The sequence below is a fragment of the Rhineura floridana genome, chromosome 7 (assembly GCF_030035675.1).
Source record: "Rhineura floridana isolate rRhiFlo1 chromosome 7, rRhiFlo1.hap2, whole genome shotgun sequence".
In the NCBI taxonomy this organism is placed as follows: domain Eukaryota; kingdom Metazoa; phylum Chordata; class Lepidosauria; order Squamata; family Rhineuridae; genus Rhineura; species Rhineura floridana.
The window spans coordinates 146675936-146695625 of record NC_084486.1 but is presented as its reverse complement, the minus strand read 5'-3'; the positions used below and the strand labels follow the sequence as shown (position 1 = coordinate 146695625).

Sequence of the window (19690 nt, the reverse complement as noted above, 5' to 3'; positions counted from 1 at the left end):
TGTATGCATTTTTTTTACACATAACTTGACTGGAGAGCTGAATTGCAAAATCTGGAGAATTTCAAAGGATGGTTGTGTTTCGATTTCCTTATGGTTTCAGAAAGTGCAAATTAGGTAGGTTCACCCTTAAATGCAAAAGGGATCAAATTTTCCCACACACACACTTCTGCTCCACTCCATTTGGCAAAATAGTAGGTTTACCATCCCTCTCTCTCACCGGATCACCTCAAAGGTTTTTCCCTATTTCCTCCAATCAGGGTGCTGTTGGTTTCCCCCTTACAAAAACTGTTTTGCACCTATCTTGGGAAATGAACATTTTGAAACAAAGAGGTATCAGTATGGGGAGAAATAAAAACCTACAGGGGCATCACATAAGTCAGGGTTTACTTATTACAGATGCAAAGACCCTTAGCAGGGCACAGCACAGAGCTTATAAGGGTGTGGATACAATAAAACAGCTCCCAGAACAGGCTGAGTATTGATCTGCTTCACTTCTTCCGGCAGCTGAAACGTAAATGCCCGCATCAGGGTGGCAAAGAGAATGAAGAGTTCAGCCTTTGCCAGCTTCTCCCCCAAACACACACAGTGCCCTAAAAAGGATTGTAGGAAAGAGGACAAAAATTGAAGCATGGAGGGAGGGGAAATTACATCCTAAAAACTAGGGTGTAAATATAAGGAAATAAAACAAAATAAATTGTGTGGAGAGAGGGGCTCACCTTTAGAGAGGGATGTCCAATCACAGAGGCCTTCCCTCATAAGAACATGGGAAGCTGCCTTATGCCAGGTCAGACCAATGGTCCATCTAGCTCAGTCTTTTTGACACTGACTGGAAGCAGCTCTCCAGGATTTCAGGCAGGGGTCTCTCTGAGTTCTAATTGAAGATGAGGATTGAACTTGGGTACTTCTGCATGCAAAGCAGTTGGTCTGCCACTGAGCTATGACCCTTCCCCCTCAGCAGCAGGGCAATAGGGTTGCCATCAGAGCACCACTGAATCCAGATCTTTCCTGTTCCCCTGACATGCCCACTGGGGAGAGTACACCAGCCCTGGGGCCAACATTAGGAAAGTCAGAAGGTATTGCTTTTCATTCTGCCCTGTATTTCTCACATGCAGCACTGTTTACATTCCACTGCAGCTCATCTTTCATCAAAAACTACATTATTTGTCTCAATGAGGTGTCAGCAGCATGCTGATGATACCCAGCTCTATTTCTCTGTGACATCTGAATCAGGAGAGTCCATGCAAACCCTGGACCGCTGCCTGGACTCAGTGGTGGGCTGAATGAGGACCAATAAACTGCATCTGAATCCTAGCAAAATGGAGGCAGTGTGGGTTGGTGGTTCCCAGGTTTGGATAATTGGTCAGTTGCCTGCTTTGGATGGGGTCATACACCCCTGAAAGAGCAGATTCATAGTCGGGGGGGGCTTGTGGATCCATCTTTGTCACTAGAGGCCCAGGTGACCTCCGTGGCTAGGAGTGCCTTTTACCAGCTTCATCTGGTAAAACAGCTGTGGCCATTTCTGGACCAGGATAGCCTGACCACTGTTGTCCATGCACTGGTAATCTCCAGGCTGGATTACTGTAATGTGCTGTATGTGGGGCTGCCCTTGAGGTTGGTCCGGAAGCTGCAGCTGGTGCAAAATGCAGCTGCATGACTGCTTACTGGGGCAGAGTATTGCCAACATGTTATCCCACTGCTGAAAGACTTGTGTTGGCTGCCCATTAGCTACCAGGCTAAGTTCAAGGTACTGGTGTACAAAGCCCTATACAGTGTGGGACCGAGATACCTGAAAGACCGTCTTACCCCTTATATACTCAGTAGATCACTATGTTGTGCAGGTGAGGGCCTCCTGCAGATACCATCTTATCAGGAGATCTTTTCTGCACAACATAGGAACCGGACCTTTAGTGTAGTGGCACCTACCCTTTGGAATTCCCTCCCCTTAAATATCAGATAGGTGCCATCTCTGTTATCTCTTCGGTGCCTACTGAAGACCTTCCTCTTTCAACAAGCCTTTTAAGTAGAGACCTTATCCCAGTCTGCATCTATGTTGGAATTACTTTTTAAGATGTTTTTAAAGCTTTTTTTAAAAGATGTTTTAAAAGATGTTTTGTTTTAATATATTTTAAACTCTGTTTTTATGATGTTTTAGAGTGCTTTTAGTGTGGGAGGAAGGACGGGATATAAATTTAATATCATCATCATCAACAACAACAAACAGTCCACTGTGGCAAAATCCTAATTTAGGTAATCTACATAATTAATTATGTAAATTATATAAATAACATTGTCATTGTATTATTCCACCCCCTTCATTTCAATGCAAAGAATCACAATCAATTACATAAGCAATTACTTTCTGTTTGCTGACTTGAAAGCACTAACAAAAATAGATACCAATTGTATTGGCTGGATTGATTTCCATTCTGGACATGGGACAAATAAGCAAACACTGGCAATTTCTGCTCCCTTTTAAAAATTATTATTTATTAGACTGATTTGTCTTTCTCAGAGGGGGGAACTTGAGAAGGGCCTTAGAAAAAGACCTCAGGGGTTGGGTAGGTTCATATTGGGGGAGGCATTCCAGAAGATATTGAGGTCCTGAGCCATAAAGAGTTTTATAGGTCAAAACTAGCAATTTGAATTGGGCTCAGAAGCATACAGACAGCCAGTGTCATTGGAACAGAACTGGTATTGTATGATCTGTTTATGTTGAACTCTTCTACAATTGAGTAGCTACATTCTGCACTAACTGATGCTTCCAAACCATTTTCAAAGGCAGCAAAACATACAGCACATTGCAATAGTACAACCTTGAGGTAACCAGAGCATTAGGTAGGCAGATGGGGATGCAGCTAGACCACCAGCCTAAGCTGATGGAAAGTACACCATGCCACTGAGGCCACCTGTGCCTCAAGCAGCAGCAATGGATCCAGGAGAACCCCCAAACTTTTCTGGTTTTGATGGAATTCTCCAACATCCCTTGATGACACACATCTTCCCTCTCATTGGAACCAATAGCAGGAGGCTTTTTTATTTAAAAAAATCTCCAAAAGAAGCGGAGAAAGAAAGATCAATGCTTCCTCTCCCCTTCCACCATGCTGGCATGAGCCTAGCTGTGCTTTGGATTTGGCAATTCATCTGCCACTATGCCTCCCTCACCTTCCCGGGAGGATTTCTCTGTGAATCACATGTGTAGGGGGAGTTAGCTATGAGCTCAATTTGCCAATTGGTGAGAAATATCCCTGACCCCACTGCAAGCAACCTCTCCGTCAGGTCCCATTTACCTGTTGAGAATGGCAAGAAGGCTTCTCGGTTCACAAAGTTTCCTAGGTTGTCTAGGAAATTATTTGGGTCAAACTGTTGTGGGTTCTTCCATTCTTTGGGATCATACAGGGCAGACCCTAAATTGACTAAAATGATTGTGTCCTGCAATGAAGAAGCAGAAAATATTGCTTCTTTATTTTCTCTGCATTAAAATCAATGATAACATAAAATATGGGGTAAATGATTTTCCAATAAACTGGAGGCTTCTCACTGCCTTTCCCACCTATTCCTCTTACTTATGGTAATAGAGAACTCAGGTGGCAACCCTAACCCCACTTACCTGGGTGTAAGCCCTATTGAATTCAGTAGGACTTAATTCTGAGTAGACATGATTAGGACTGCACTCTTAGCTACTTTCTGGATGTGTGTTCCAAAAAGTCACCAGGATCTCCCCTGCTAACATATGATTACTCAAACTAGCATCCACCACTTGTAGGAGAGAGCCAGAGTGAAAAATATATCTACCTTTTCAACAGAAAAACCATTCACTTTTGTATTCTTCATACATCTTCGGAAAAGAATCCATGTGACTTCACTAAAGCACTGGACCTCATGAATGACAGCATTAGTGTAGGGCAATTTCTCCCGATCCTCATAGGAGATGTCTTGGGAAGTACCCAGAACATCTTCCAGCTCCTTCCTGACTTTGTCTGCAAAGAAACATTCAGCTTCATAGAAGCACAGCAGCAAATACATATCCCAAATAAATAATATTCCTCCAGAGCAGTCATGTTTCACTGGACACTGGTTAGAGAGGTTTTTCCATTCAAAAACCTGCCCCACTGTGTTTCTTAGAAATTGGATAGGAAGAAGTGTACACCTCATAAGCAGCAATCCTCCTTTCAACCTTCTTTCAACTACCTGAAAAAAGTGCCATCTACATCTAGCTAAACATTTATTTCTCAGTTAACACAAACCATCTGAAAGGCTATGGGCAGGTAAGCAAGCAACATCTAACAAAACAGAAAATGATTTTGGCTAAATCAGTCAATGACATTTCTCCACCCTTTCCAAAAACTTCTCTCTCAGTCCCAAAAGACAGCCTGAACAGGGAGATTCTCAAACTGTGCTCAGACATGGACTGTGGCAATGTTGGAGGACCTCCAGAACTGAGAGGAGGGAAAGTCACTGGAAATGTTCCTATTTGTGCCCTTTTCAACAAAGTCTGGTCACATTCACACCACACATTTAAAGCATTCTTTTACCACTTAAGCAGTCATGGCTTTCCCCAAAGGATCCTGGGTGCTGTATGTTATGTTATGTTATGTCTCTAGGCTGCCTTTTGGCGCAAAAGGCCCCCAAGGCTGCTTACACACAAATAAAAAACACAAATACAAAATACAAATAAAAACAATACAATTTGCAAAAAATCAAACTAACAAAATTATAGCATTTCCAAAAAGCATCAGCAGCTATCCAAAAGCATTAATCTTCCTGGTAAGGGACAGTCCCCAGAAAAATGTCACTAAGAGCAGGGGTGGGAGGCAAAGCAGGTGAAAAACTTGCCCCTTGATGGTCCCAGCACAGTCTCACCCCAGCAGCAGCACCTCTCAGTACTTTTGTTAAAGGTGCTGAGACTTGTGAGGAGACCCCTGCTTCATGCCCAGGGATTTACCAGGCTATGGGGTGAGCTTTGCGGCCGCGGCTGAATCCCGGACCGCCATTTTGGAGGGGCGGGGTGTGTGCAGGTGCACTGATGTGGCACACCATGGGGGGCAGGGCGGTTGAGCTGATTTAAGCCCACACTGCCTCTCCCCCCATCCTTCTTTGATTCCCAGGTGAGGACAGCATAGGATTCACCAAGGACAGCGGATGGAGAAGGGAGCGTCGGAGCACCAACAGCACACAGGCCTGATGGTCGTCAGCCACGTTTTCTCTCCTGGGGTTTTGGTGCGGGTTATGGCGGGTTACGCGCACTGCTGGGGTGGTTTTTTGAGCAGTTGTAGGCCTTGGCGGTGGTTTTTCCCCACCCGGGTGGTAACAACAGGGGGAGTCACGCCATTGTGGGTGGTGGGCGGTTAGCAAGAGGCCCCCACATAACAGGCTTCCAGGCCACACCTACAACAACGATGGGAGGTGTATAGGGAGCAGGCTGCATTCCCCTCATTTTTGTTCCCATTTGGCCTCGTTGGCGGCAGGACGTAGGGGCAGCTAAGAAGTGCCCGCATGTCAGGCTGTCTAGACTGGGCCAGCACAAGGGCCTGGTCACCGATTAGGCACCAAGCTTCACCCCCTCCTTGTTTTAGGCCCATCCAGCTGTGGTGGCGATGGGGCCTAGGGGTTTGTAAGAAGTGCCTGCAGGTCATTGGGGCCACATTCGTGTGCCAGGGTGTGGGGCCCTGCAGGGCATACCAGAGCCTTAGGCCTAGGAGCTATAGAGCTTTGGGGGACCATTTAGGCTTCAAGAGGGCGCTAGGCCTTCAGGCTAGCCACAGTACCCCGTTGCCAAGCCTTTGGACTGATTAGGACTTTGAACCTATCTGACCACTCAGGGGCCTAGGACCAGCCTTATTGAGTTTTGAAGCACCAGGTTTTGGCTGGATAGGCAGCTAAATAGTGCAGCCAGCACTAGCCCCCATAGCCAACCTTGGAAACTAAAGATGCCATCTAAAAAAGGTAGGGTGGGTCAAAGGGAAAGAGCAAGGCCCTCAAGTCGGTGAGCAAGCACCCCCCTGTGGATGGGGAAAGGGAGAATGGGCCACCTTGGGCGGCCATCCTGGCCTGACTGGAAGCTTTGGAGGGCGCTTCACATCAGCCAGCTGTGCCTCCTGCATGGCTGGAGCCAACTGGTCAAAGGGGCCACCAGCTAAAGGATCCCGGAGGCAGATGAAGTGCATGGTGAGTGGGGTAACAAGGCCGCTATTGATTCCATTCTAGCTTGACTAGATGCACCCGAGGCTGGGTCCAGCAGGGCTGATTCAAGGATGCCCAGTGCAGAACCAGGGACAGTTTCCACTCTGCAGTTCTCACAGAAGCTGGCAATGGATGGTTCTTTGGGTGAGTCTCCTTTGACCACATAACAATGGGTCTGGCTACAATGGAGCTGGCCCCCATGGGGGTTCCCCTATGGGAGAATGGGACAGGTATGGCCATTTCCCCCCCAGCCAGGAGCAGAAGTAGACCAGCTATCAGGGTGCTCACCTGGAAGTGGGGGTAGCCTGCCCCACCAACAGCCTACCTTATTAGAGGCCTGTGACCAGGTATGGCAGTCATCTCCAGGAGCAATTGAGGAGGGGGAACTCTACCCCCCTGCCCGCCACTCTTCCTGCAGACACGGCTGACCCTCTAGGCACTGTCCAAGAGGGTGCTATACCTTTGCGGGAGACTTCAGTCCCCTTAGGTTTTCACTTACTTTCCACAACCCAGGAAAAATCTGGAAGGGGGAATATGTGGACCTTTTTTCCCTTTTATATAGGGAGCCTGTCAGAAAGGATAAGGACAAGGGGGAGGATAAGGACTCAGACAAACCAAAGAGGCGGCGAGTAGAGTGCACCTGGGCCAACTGGTTGCTCACCTATTTGACTTATATGGGTGCGGTGATGCAGAAGAAGCCACGTCCTGATTAAACGTTAGGACATCATCTATCACGATTATTCTGAGTTCGAAGGGGTGGCTTGGCTCGCCTATGATGAGGTATTTCGTATGAGGGCAGCTTTCGATACTTCCCTCCCATGAGATAAGAAGGAGGCTGACCTGTGGCTACAGTTCATGTCACACTCCAGACCGGTGGCTGGGGATAGGATGGACAGTGGCCACCTCCTGGCTAAACAGTCGTCAGCAACTCCTTCCCGTGGGCCTGCAGGGCAGGGGGTTCAACCCCGCCTGCTCTGTTGGGAGTTTAGCTCCTGTGGCTTCTGCGGCCAGAACTCTTGCAGATTCAGACATGACTGTACAATGTGTGGGGTCCCCCACGCTTGCATTAGTTGCCCCAGGGGCTAGCCTTACAGGAATGGTAGCTGGGACATAGCTGCTCAAGGAAAACAGCCCCAGCCCAGTTAAGCTTCCAGAGCTTCAACGCTTGCTCAGTTATTACCCCTTAGTTCATGATGCTCAGTTTTTGTTGGAAGGCTTCACGGTTGGTTTTCGGATCCCTTGTGAGGAGACCATGCAATTCTCAGCACCCTTAACAAACGACAGTTGCCAGGATTCTTACATTAAATGTATTGTGTGGATCTCACCTCTGACTTGCTGATGGTATGTTAAGTGGGTATCCTTGGAGGAACCCAGACATTTCCCCTGGCCTTTGAGGGGGAATATATTTGAGATATATTTATTTTAGGACTCACCCTGTATCTTGACTGTAATTTGTTTTAAACTAATTTAAGTATTGTGTTTTTGGTGTAACCTGCCCTGAGATCTTACAGTGAAGGCCAGGTAAGGAATCTATACAACCACAACAACTCCTTCAGCACTTTATAATACGGTAGCAGTTTTAAAGTACCAGTTTGTATTGTGCCCCTTCCTCATGGTGTTTTGTCTCCTACTCTGGTGACTGACAGGTGGGATATGAACGTTTTAAATTGACGTAACCAGCATGGTGCCCTCTGGATGTTCTTGAACCACAACTCCCATCATCCCTCACTATTGGCCATGCTACCTGGGGCTGATGGGAGTTGAAGTCCAACAACACCTGAAGGGCACCATGTTGGCTTAAATTTAAATAAATGAATAAATATTTATGATTTCTTTGCTTCCCTTTTTCCCCATGGGCTTGGGCTGTTGAGAGGATGGGGAAAATAGACATCCCCCACAGCAATTCACATTAGGGAGGAAATGAAGCTGCAGCTGCCACCCGCATGCTGCCTCTCACCTTGAATAGCTGGGTGGGTAACCATGTGTAGCAGTGCCCAATGCAAGGTGGTGGCCATTGTTTCCGATCCTGCTAGGAAGATGTCGGCTATAGACTGCACAAGGTTCTGTTCATTAAATGATGAACTGGGGTCCTCTCCAATCTGTAGGGAATCATTTTAAAAAACAATGGTCAGCACACAGGTCTGAATGATAATTAATGCACTCTTAATTTATGGCAACTCGAAGATATTTTTCATCGCTCATTAGGCAGTGCAGCAGGGACAACATTCCATGCCATTCAACACATGCTCATACTGTAAGGATGGATAAATCTATCAGTTTCAGTTTCTCTCACTGTTCCAATCAGTCCTCCCCATTTCAACATCAGTTTGCCATTTAAAAAAAAAAACCCACTGCATTTTGATATGAATTTCACTTGATATTTGCATTTTTCTAAGGAATTTTCCCTAATATAATTTCCCTTAATATATGCAGTATTTGTGTACAATTTTGCTTAATATCTGCAGTATTCAACTAACATGTCCCTTCAAATGTAGGGATTTCCACTTGCAGAACAGAACTTTTCCCTGGGGAGAGGAGAGGTAGAGAACATTCCATTGCACAAGCAGAAATCCTTGTAGTGATGGAACAGTCACATTGCACTGTGCTTGATACAAACTGTCACCCTGGGCTCCTACTGGGAGAAAGAGCAGGATATAAATCTAATTACCAACCAACCAACCAACGGATGGAAAGACCTGTCAGTTACAGTTCTCTCCGTTTCCCATTTTTCTGATCTTAAAGTCAGTTCTCCACATTTCTGCAGCCATTCGCAGATTTCTTTTCTTAAAAAAATCTTCATGAAAATTCTCCAGCATTTTATTGTGACTTTCTCCTCATAAACACATTTTTGTAGGCAGTTTTTGACTAATGCATTCATTTTTGCAAGCAATTTCTCACCATACTTTCCCCTATGCATTTTTGTAAACACTGGTTGGTTGGTGAAAATTCGAATAAGTGTGACTTTCCAAGGATGGCTATGTTTCCATTATATTGTTTTGGAAAGTGTGAATTTTTGGCTTGATCTGCGAATTTGAACTGAATTGAATTTCTCACCCATCCCTAGTACAACTCTGTGTGTGTGTGTGTGTGTGTGTGTGTGTGTGTGTGTGTGTATGATTAAATTGATAATCCACCTTCCTCTGAAGGAGCCCAGGTGGCAAACATGTCAATAATAAAACAGTACAATCAACACTTCTAATATCAGTTAAAAACAACCTTCTAAAAACAGTTCAAAACTCCTAAAAGCAATCACTCTCAAAACAAATTTACATATTTTCACAAGTAATTTTCCCTTATATAATGCATTTCTGATTATTATTTTCATTCCCATAATCATTTTTGTGTGCATATTTCCACAATATGCACTTTTTTAATATGCATGGGGGGGGGGAACTGCATCGCAAAATTCAGAGAAGCACAAACACTGAAGGATAGCTGGATTTTGGTTTCTGTTTTGGTTCTGGAAGTGTGAATTAGGCAGTTTTGCACTAAAATGCAAGTCAAACACATTTCTCCCCATTCCCAAGTCATACTAAGCAATGCACAAAATGGCTCAGTTGGTAGAGCATCTGCCTTGCACGCAGAAGGTCCCAGGTTCAATCCATGGTATCTCCAGGTTGGGCTAGGAGAGGCTCCCTGTATGAGTCTCCCTGGAGAGTCACTGCCAGTTATTCTAGAAGGTGATCTGGCTGCTGACATGGCTGATGTGGCTGGCTAGACAGGTGTCCCCTTCCTCCCTCACTGCCCCACGTATGTCCCTCCCAAAGCTGCACGCTTGATGGAAGAGGACAACCTTCCCAGATAGAAGGAACGTACAGTTCTTCAGTCAAGAGTATACAATAGCTATGCTCCCCAGCTAGAACCTCCAAATAAGCTCAAGGTCCATTTGTAGGAGAATGTTGGGTAGGGTAGTCAATACTGAGCTAAATGGACCAACGGTCTGACTCCATGTAAGGCAGCTTCCTCTGTTCACACATGTAGAATAGAGTGCCAAGGCTCCATGTGCCGAGGGTGGAGAGGAATGACAAAAGGTGAAGGGCTGGGGAGGAAAAGGATTGAGCAGCCCACTTCCCCCCTTTAGCCATGGATGCCTGATTGATTGTTTGGTTGATTGATTGGGTTTATCTATACGCTGCCTTTCCACTGCAAACTGTACCCAAAGCAGCATACAACAAACATTGCAAAGACAAATCATTAGAGTAGGGAAGTCAATGAATGAATGAGTTCAAATAGAAAAAAAAAAAACCCACAACAATTTAACAAACATAAAATAAATTCAATATTACAAAAGAAACAGACTGAATTTGAATACACAAGCACAAAGCAAAAAAAGGCACCTAACAAACAATAGAGATCCAGGTACTTCATTTGCTGCTCTCCAAGAAGCCCCAGTAGCCTGGCTTAGATACAACTCAGAGGGGAACAGTCCTCTCACCACGTGAGATGACTTACAGCTGGGTACCTCTTCTCTCCTCCAGAGGAGACCAATGGCAGCAGCAAAAAGAGGACATGCAGGGGAGGGCAATGGTGGACAGCCTCCTGGAGGTTCCAGCTGCTACTGCAGGTCTTACTGCTCTCCTGACAGCTCTGCTCGTTCTTCAGGTGCCTCCAACAACATACCTCAGAGGTGGGGAGCCCTCTTCAGGCCGAGAGCCACATTCCCTTCTGTGCAACCCTCTGAGGTTAAAAACTTGGCACCACAAGTTGAAAATGGAACAGAACAGGTTTTCAGTTGGTCACATGTGAAGTAGACACAGACCGAATTAAGACCATTCCTTCCATCCCTGGCTGTTGTACACCACAGCTATGGAAGGACTCGCTGGTAGAGCATCAAGGTCCCAGGTTCAATCCCTGGTGTCTTCGGGTAGACATCATAGAATCATAGAATAGTAGAGTTAGAAGGGGCCTACAAGACCATCAAGCCCAACCCCCTGCTCAATGCAGGAATCCAAATCAAAGCATTCCTGACAAGTGGCTGTCCAGCTGCCTCTGGCCTCCAGTGTCGGACAGCCCACTACCTCTCTAGGTCAGCGCTAGGCAACATGGCCACTGGATTAGGCTGATGGGAGCTGTAGTTCAAAAAAGTAACTTTTCCAAGCTCTGGTCATTGGTTCCATTGTCGTATGGCTCTAACAATTAGGAAGTTTTTCCTGATATCTGGTTGAAATCTGGCTTCCTGCAACTTGAGCCCATTATTCCATGTCCTGCACTCTGGGATGATCGAGAAGAGATCCTGGCTCTCCCCTGTGTTTGACAGGAAAGCATTGCTACAGACATATATTTGCCTAAGAATGTCATTACATAGCAGTTTGCTTAGCCACTGACTGGTGGCACTGTGAACTACAGTGTGACAACAGACTTATGAGAGCTGCTGGGCCAGCAGAGGAGGGAGACTGAGGCAGGCAGGCAGTTATAAAGGAAGGGGATGGCTTTGGTGGCCTGTACATGGAGGGGATGGGTGGCTTTGGAGAGGGGTAAAGGCTGGGAGTGGGTGGCTTTGGTAACCTGTAAAGGGAGGGGAGTTGCAAGGGGGGTTCTTAGGGGTGAGGGTAAACAGTATCTGCAAACAAAGTGAGCAGGGGCACAGCCCCATGTGTGTGCATGTGTGTGTGTGTGTGTATGTATATGTATATATATACACACACACCAAAAAGGGATAGACCAGGGATGAGGAATCTTTCAGCCCTTGGGCCAAAATTGACAGGTGAAGCCCTTTTCCCCAAACCATGCCCACCTGCCTCGCACCTGACACCATATGTGATGTGAGTTATGGAGCAGGTAGAGAGGCACCTGGTTCAGGAAGCAGCTTCGCTAGCCCTGTGCTTGGCACTTGAGAAGCATTGAGCACATGAAAAGCACTTGAAAAATGCTTTCCTCAGTGCTTGCCAAATGCTCCATAGCCAGCTTTCAAAGCTCTCTGCTCAGGGCTTCCCAAATGTCCAAGCACAGTACTAGCAAAGCCCCTTGCACTGCATTTCCCAAGTACCTGATAACCACCTGGCTTTCGGGTGCTTGGGAAGCGTGTGGCAAATGGACATGGCAACCCACCTGTCAATTATCTTACATCATAATGATGTCAGGTGATTTAAAGGGGTCTGTCCCACCCACCTGTCAAAGATAAAGATCTGACAGAAAAGGATCTGGTGTGCTGAGACAAAGAACTTCCCCACCCCTGGGACAGACTAAGGGATATTTATTTATTTATTTATTTTTAAAAATCTGTACTGCCTTTCATTTGTGAATCTCACAGCAGTGTACAGTAAAAACACAATAAAATTAAATAATGGCAATATAGCTGCTGACAAGTCAAGGCAGGTGCAAAACCGGCTGCTTTGAGCGACCAGCAAAGGCTGGGGAAAATACCAAGCACTAAAACAGCATAAAGATGAGGGCCTGCCTGAATTCAGGGCAGGTGGTTCTGCAGAGACTCTGCAGAGAGGGCCTCCCATGCTCTTCAACCACCGCAAAGCAGTGTTGCAATTTGTATCTCTGGTTTACTATGTGGGATAGCAAGGAGTCACTGAAGAATTATAGAGGCATGTTACTTCATGATGGTATTTCCCACCATTGGATCTTCAGATTTGTTGGGTGTTGCAGAGGAGAGGGGAAATCCAGGCCACAGAACACATAAACACTAGAGGCACTTTAGATGACAGGAAGGCATGGTGATGAAGTTTTCCTTCTACACTGTGGGTGGGGAAATATTGGCCCTCCAGGTGGCATGGTCAATGGCCGAGGAGGATGGAAGCTGGAGGGCCACAGGTTCCCCATCTTTGCCCTGCACCAATAAACATGGCAGGTGCATGCTGGGAGACTGGCCCTGGCAACAGCTCACCTAACAAAAATGCATCCTATCAAGGGCACAACCTGCCAAGGATCCCTTACAGATCAAAGTAACCAAATGGATAACTTTTTTGCTCACTTTGTATGGAGCTCCTTCAGTTTTGATCGCAAACGATGCTTCAAACAGTTGGTGAAAAGTTTCATCCTCGACAGAGAACCGGTGCCCATAAACCACAGCGCATATTACATTCATAACACAGTTGGAAAGTGATATTAAAGGGTCAAAGGGCTGTCCTGGAAAAGAGTTCAGCACACAGTGTGTTTGTGGAGGGGCTGGAGGCAGTTCGGTGAATACTTTCACTTTCTACAGCAAGGTCATTTAGAGAAATGTTTAATTAGCAGAATGCCGATTATTAAGATGAATGCAGCATAGACGGAGGAGGGCAGTGTAGCAGGCCAGCCCTTCTATTAGGCAAATTGAAGCATTTGCCTCAAGCAGTGGAGATGGGGGGCAGTGAATTTGCCTTCCCCCCCGCTTCCCACCCAGATCCCTTTCCTTAAAGTGATGCAGAGGTGGGGAAGGTGGCCGGGCTGCCACCATGTGAGCACTGCAGCAGCAAAACTCTTGAAAAGGAAGTAGGAGAGGAGGAGGAGGAGGGGTGGTGCCAAATCTGGCCCTGGCAGTGCACAGTTTGCCTCTGGGAAGCGTTTCCAAGTCAGAATGTTGAAATGAAATGAACAAGTCCCATCTTGCACACCCGCAACAGAAGCCAGCGGTTCATGGCCCTGAGAAGCCATGATGTCACCGAGAACTTTCACATGCCACCTGCACACACAAAATATCTGGAGTACTTCTGCATTTTGTACAAAATAAATATCCCTTTTGAAATGAATAGGGTAACCGATGAACAGATAAATCCAGGAATTTATGGCCCTTTCAATTTAAAAGGCAGAGAGACCGCCAGATGTTTGGAGAAAGTGGAAAGACTGAAACCCGAGCTAGTGTTCTTACTGCTATCTAACATTTCAGCTTGAAGCCAGAAAGAAAGCAGTTTTTGTGACCTTGCTTTTTTGACAGGATGAAAGGTTCTGTCAGTTTCAGTTTCTCTCAGTTTCCTATTTTTCAAACCTTAATTTGAGTTTGCCCCATTTCTACATCAGTTTGCATTTTTAATGGTCCACAAGGAAACTCCAACACATGTTGTGCACGTTTCTTAACACACACACATCAAAATTATCCTCATTTTCAAGCAAATTTCTCCTAATACATGCAATATTGTACATAATTTTGCCTAATACATTTATTGCTGCAAGCAATTTTGCCTGATATAATATATTTTTCTGCACACTTTACCATATGCATTTTTTTGGTTGGAGAACTACATTGCAAAATTCAGAGATATACAAATTTCCAAGGATAGCTGCTTTTCAGCTCATGCATGAATTAAGAAAGTTCTCATTAAAATGCAAACCAAACAAATTTCTCTCCCATCCCTACTTTTCATATCAGCCTTCCTCTACATGATGTCGTCCAGAAGTAGTGGACTATAACCCCCATCATTCTTGACTATGGACTGCACAGGCCATGGTTTATGGGAGCTGTAGTCCAAAACATCTGGATGGCATCAAATCGCACCATACACTTAAAGGACTATTATACCATTTTAGCAGCCATGGCTTCTCCCAAAGAATCCTGGGAAGTGTCGTTTGTGAAGCGTGCTGAGAGTTGTTAGGAGACCTCTGTTTCCCTCATAGAACTACAATTCCCTGGGAAGCGGGATTGAATTTTGAACCACTCTGCAAATTGTAGCTCTGTGAGGGGATTAGAGGTCCCCTCCCAGTACCCTTAACAGACTGCAGTTCCCAGGATTCTTTGGTGGGAAGTCATGACTGTTAAAGTGGTATCATATTGCTCTATGATGCAGATGGGGCCTATGTCTCTCTCCGCTAGAGATGGAAAGATCTGTCGATTTCGGTTCTCACAGTTTCTCACTTTTCTAATGTTAAATTCAGTCCTCAACATTTCTGCAGCAATCTGCGTTTTTTTTTAAAAAAAATCCTCATGAAAATTCTCCACAATTTTAGTGCAAATTTCCCCAAATAAATACATTTTAGTATGCAGTTTTGTCAAAGGTACACATTTTTGCAAGCCATTTCTCATCACATCATGCCTTATTGCATATTATTTTCACTCATATGCTCATTTTTATGCACACTTTCCCCTAATATATGCATTTTTGTAAATATTGTTTAGTTGGTAAACTGAATCCGAAATTTCTAATAAATGCGAATTTCAAAGGAGGGCTATGTTTCAGTTCTCATATTGTTTCAGAAAGTGTGAATTTGATAAATTCTCCGTGAAATGTGAACTGAATAGAAATTCTCACCCATCCCTACTCTTTACCCAAGCATACCTCTTTCATTTTTTATCATCTCCACCAGGTGGTGAGCTTCTGCTTGTATTCGTTCCTCAAGGCTTTTTTTCCCCATGCCCAGGTTCCTCAAGGCGATGATCCCAAAACGTCTCTGCTGCTTCCAAATGTGACCATTTGAGAAAACAATACCTGCAGCCATTGAAAACACAACTTTTGGAGTTGCTTGCTCTCCGGCAAGAAACAGTATCTAAAATACCTGGGACATCTGAAAAACTGCAGGTTCTCCAATTCTGGATGATACATAAACTTGAAACACCCTATCATCACTGCCATAACAAGCAAGGGGGGGGTGTCCAGAAAATGGTATGGCTTTCTGCTACCAATAACTTCCTTCATTTTTTTTAAAAAAAGCTAGGTCCTAACAAAGTTTTAAGTTTTAAAAACTAATATTTATGAATAAAATATGATGAAATCAGGGGCTGAATTTTCTCCATGGTGATCTCCCATCCATCTCCTAGATCAGGAGTGTGGAACCTGTGGCACTCCAGATGTTTTTGGACTCCAGCTCTCATCAGCCCCAGCTGGCATGGCCAAAGGTCAGGAATGATGGAAGTTGTAGTCCAACCAGATCTGAAGTGCCATGGTTCCCCACCCCTTCCTGGGTTTGTTCTAGTGGACGAGCTTGATTTTCCTGGAGCAGCAAGAAGGTTCAACTGGAGTGCCCAGCGCAGTGCATGAGCCAAAAATTAACTCATCAATTTATCTCAAAATCTTCTGCAACCTAGGGCTTCTCGGCAGACAAAGTGTTCCCTGAATGTAAAACATCTGAAAAACCCTACCATAATAACTTGTGTACTTTTGTGTCCCTTAACTTTCATCTCTTCCCCACTCAGTAATCTGAATAATTTTTTTTAAAAAATGTTGTTGTTTATTAATAACCTTCCAATATACAACAACAGTTACAAAACAACAGAAGGTGAGTTTAAAAACAGTACAAAATGGGCACCCATGGCAGAGACCTATTCATCTAGCTGGGAAAGCTTGACAGAGCAAACATGTCTCTGACTGTTTCCAGATTGGACGGACAGCAGGCGCCTGCCGGATCTCAACAGCGATTGCTGTTACATGGAGCAAGGGCAGCAACACTGGCAGGTCTTCTCTAGGTCCATCTGGAGTAGGCTTCTGATATCTTTGGGATTTGAAGATGAAACTCTCCTGCTGAATGTTGTGGCCCACTGGGCATATAAGGAGTAAGGCAATCTCTCAAGTAACTTGGTGCCAGGCTGCATCAGGCCTTATCCATTAGTACAAAACCTTGAACTTTGCCCAATAGCAAACTGGCAGCCAGTGCAAATCTCGCAAGCAAGTTGTTAGATGTTAACAAGTTGTGTTAAAACACACAAACATACCATACTCAGCAGTCTTCCCAAAGATATGCAATTATTCTAAATAGCATGCTGGATCTCTTTGTCAAAGAAAATGTGTGCATGCGTGTGTCTATGGGAAATGACCACAAGACATCTTGATGTACGAGGAGGCTTAGTGTGGCATGCTCCATTGCCCTGCTCTATACTCCTGTCTCAAGCCTCTGCATCCCAGCCAGGTGGGCTTGTTGTTTTCCTTCTCACCTGGCTTATATAAAATACAATAGTACATAAAGCTGAGAAGCTTTGTTGATGTAACACAGGTGAGGTAAGACAGGCTCTTCATTGGCAAAAATAGATAGTGGATGCCAACAGATCATTAGGAAGGATGTTTTCACACACATGGCCAAGCGCTGGAAGCATGGCCTTTAAAGGCAGCTGCAATGAATCAGGCTGCTACAAAGCAAGGACACTGACCAACCAAATGGACAAAGAAAGGCAGAAGTATGAGACCCACATTTTAAAAACCCATCCCCACAGGTATAGCTAGTTAGTCACAGGTGCAAACTTGCACCGAGGTCCAGGGGCTCTTTTGGGTACAAATAAGGGTCCCTAACTCCTCCTCAAGGAGACTCAGCACAGACCCAGAACAGTTGGGGGTGCTGTGTAGGGGCCAGCTGGGGATCCCTCCGCCGTTGCTTGTCCAGGACTCCCAACAGCTGAAAGGAGACGCAAGATTCATTAGCACTTTATCTGTCTATTGCCTGCCTGCCATACATCACTAGCGTAATCTTTCAAATAAAGCATTGTAACTCCCCCCCCCACTTGAGTGTTCATCACCTCTGGAATCTGTTAAATTTTCTCTCCTGTTGACTGTGTGTGTATGCGTAGCATGTAATTTTACATCAGTGATGGGTAAGCTGTGGTTCTCCCAATGTTGCTGGACTCCAGCTCCCATCAGACTCAGTCAATGGTCAGGGATGATGGATCTTTAGGCCAATAACTTCTGGAGGGCCACAGGTTCCTCCACCCTGTGCTAACATACATTGCTCTAAAAGTTCAGCACCCTGGACAGCTCCTGGGCTCTGCTTCAGGTAGCGGCAAGGAGCAAGTGGGTTGGCTAAGACACTGTTCTTCAACTTTGGGTCTACAGATGTTGTTGGACTCCAGTTCCCATCAATCTTGGCCATTGGCTAAGCTGGCTGGGGTTGATGGAATTTGGAGGCCAACAACCTGTGGGGACCCAAAGTTGAAGAACAGTAGGCTAAGAGGAAGACTCCAGGCCAGGAATTGGGAAATCCTGATGTTGCTGGACTCCCAGCAGCCCCAGCAGCCAGCAGGGCTAGTGGTCAGGGATGATGGGAGTGGGAGTCCAACCACATCTGGAGGGCCACAGGTTCCCTATCCCTGATAGATGTACTTTTGCAGCTGTGTTTCTTTATAATATTTTTACCCTGTTCTCCATTACAACACAATCCCAGAGCAGGGTAGTTTGAAAAAGAACCATAACCACAAATTAAAAAAAGGAAAAAATTGTAAAACCATCAATAACCAGAGAAAAAACAATAATAACAAAGGAGGTTGAGGAACAGGCCCGGGCAAACAAGCAGAGCTTCAGCTGATGGTGAAAACTTGTAAGAATCAATCCCACCTTTATCTCAGAGTGGAGCAAATTCCATAACAGGGGCCCACCACAGTGAAGTCCCTCCCTTGTATTTCCGCATAGTGAATTTCAGCAAGCTGCAGCTAGAGAAATGAAGATCCTGGAAAAAAACAGAGAAAAAACCCATGTTTTGTGGGGGAGATTCGTTTATTTGAATTTTCAGAAAAAAATATTTCCCCCCAATTTCTCTGGGTTTTTTTTACAGGCCTTCACATCTTAGCTATGACACAGCTGAGAGGGCCATGCATCTACACATGTTTCAAATATTTTTTTAAAATGACCAGCCTTACCCTTTCCATTTACCAAGCCTTTGAAAAAGGGAGTCACAGGTCGGTGAGAAACATCTTCAGGGTATGTGGTGAGACCCTCTTTCACTGTGAGGAATCCATTCCGTACGATCATAGGAGTTTGTTGCAGCCACAGGGTGAAGACATTCCCGTAAACCTTTGCCAGCTTCGTGTGTGAAAATAGTACAGGTTAGGTGAGGCTACTCTCACATCCGCCAAAGATACCTGTCCAGCTGTAATGAATGCTACTTCAGGCATCACACAAAGGGTGGTAAATGGATCCATGTGTACCCAAGGATCTGGCCCAAAGCAAAGCTATGTAGCGGTGCAGCCATGCCAGTGGAAGCTGGTGGCTCTGATGTCAACGTAGCAGTGAATCCACTCCAGGTTTTAGTGCTGAAAGCACCTTGGACAGCTGCTTGAAAGTTCAGACTAAAACCCGGAGTGGATTCACTGCCCCATGCATTCTGAGAATTTATTGAAAAGCAGGGGTTATAAGCCGTTTTGTTTTGTTTCAACCCCCCCCCCAGGCAAAGTATTATTCTGAAGAGGTGTCCAAAATAATGCTTGCTGTGGTTCTCTGCAGGAAAGACTTAGTGGGCAGGGAAAGGGTTAAGCATCACCCCCTTTTTTGACTGCCAGTTCTCCCTTACAAAATCCCACACTGCACCTCCCCCCCCAAACTCACATCATATTCACGTTATGAAGCAAACATGGGGTTTGGAATCAATTCACTAACAGGCAAAAAAGCTGGCGGTTTCAGAATGTACCTATAGCCACAGATATTTTCTATCAAACTTTTAAAAGCAGGGAAATTGAGTAGCAATAGTGAATGTCCCAGGGGAGCAGGAGACCTGACCTCCTCTCTGAGATATTGTACTGCCCTACAAAGTTGTAAAAATACAAACACAATTTGGGTTGGTCTTTCACAGTCCAATCCACTTCCTGTGTAGCTTAGAAGAATTTGGTAACATGTGCCTCAGAGAGGAGGACAGGTTTCCTGCTCCCCTGGTGAAATCACTGTAGCTGCCCGAGGCT

At 45.3% G+C, this 19690-nt stretch overlaps 1 protein-coding gene across 1 annotated transcript in view; it reads right to left on the bottom strand.

The window, feature by feature from the left end:
* Positions 1–246: 246 nt before the first annotated feature.
* The window catches only part of LOC133389578 (cytochrome P450 2J6-like), a 43434-nt gene continuing 23990 nt past the window's right edge, over positions 247–19690 (bottom strand). Inside the window, exons 2-8 of the mRNA XM_061637516.1 lie at positions 18656–18818; positions 15378–15527; positions 13103–13257; positions 8138–8279; positions 3793–3977; positions 3288–3429; positions 247–590 (exon numbers count right to left, since the gene is read on the bottom strand). Coding sequence (XP_061493500.1) covers positions 409–590; positions 3288–3429; positions 3793–3977; positions 8138–8279; positions 13103–13257; positions 15378–15527; positions 18656–18818 — 1119 coding nt within the window. The 3' untranslated portion in view covers positions 247–408. The remainder of the gene's footprint in view (positions 591–3287; positions 3430–3792; positions 3978–8137; positions 8280–13102; positions 13258–15377; positions 15528–18655; positions 18819–19690) is intronic.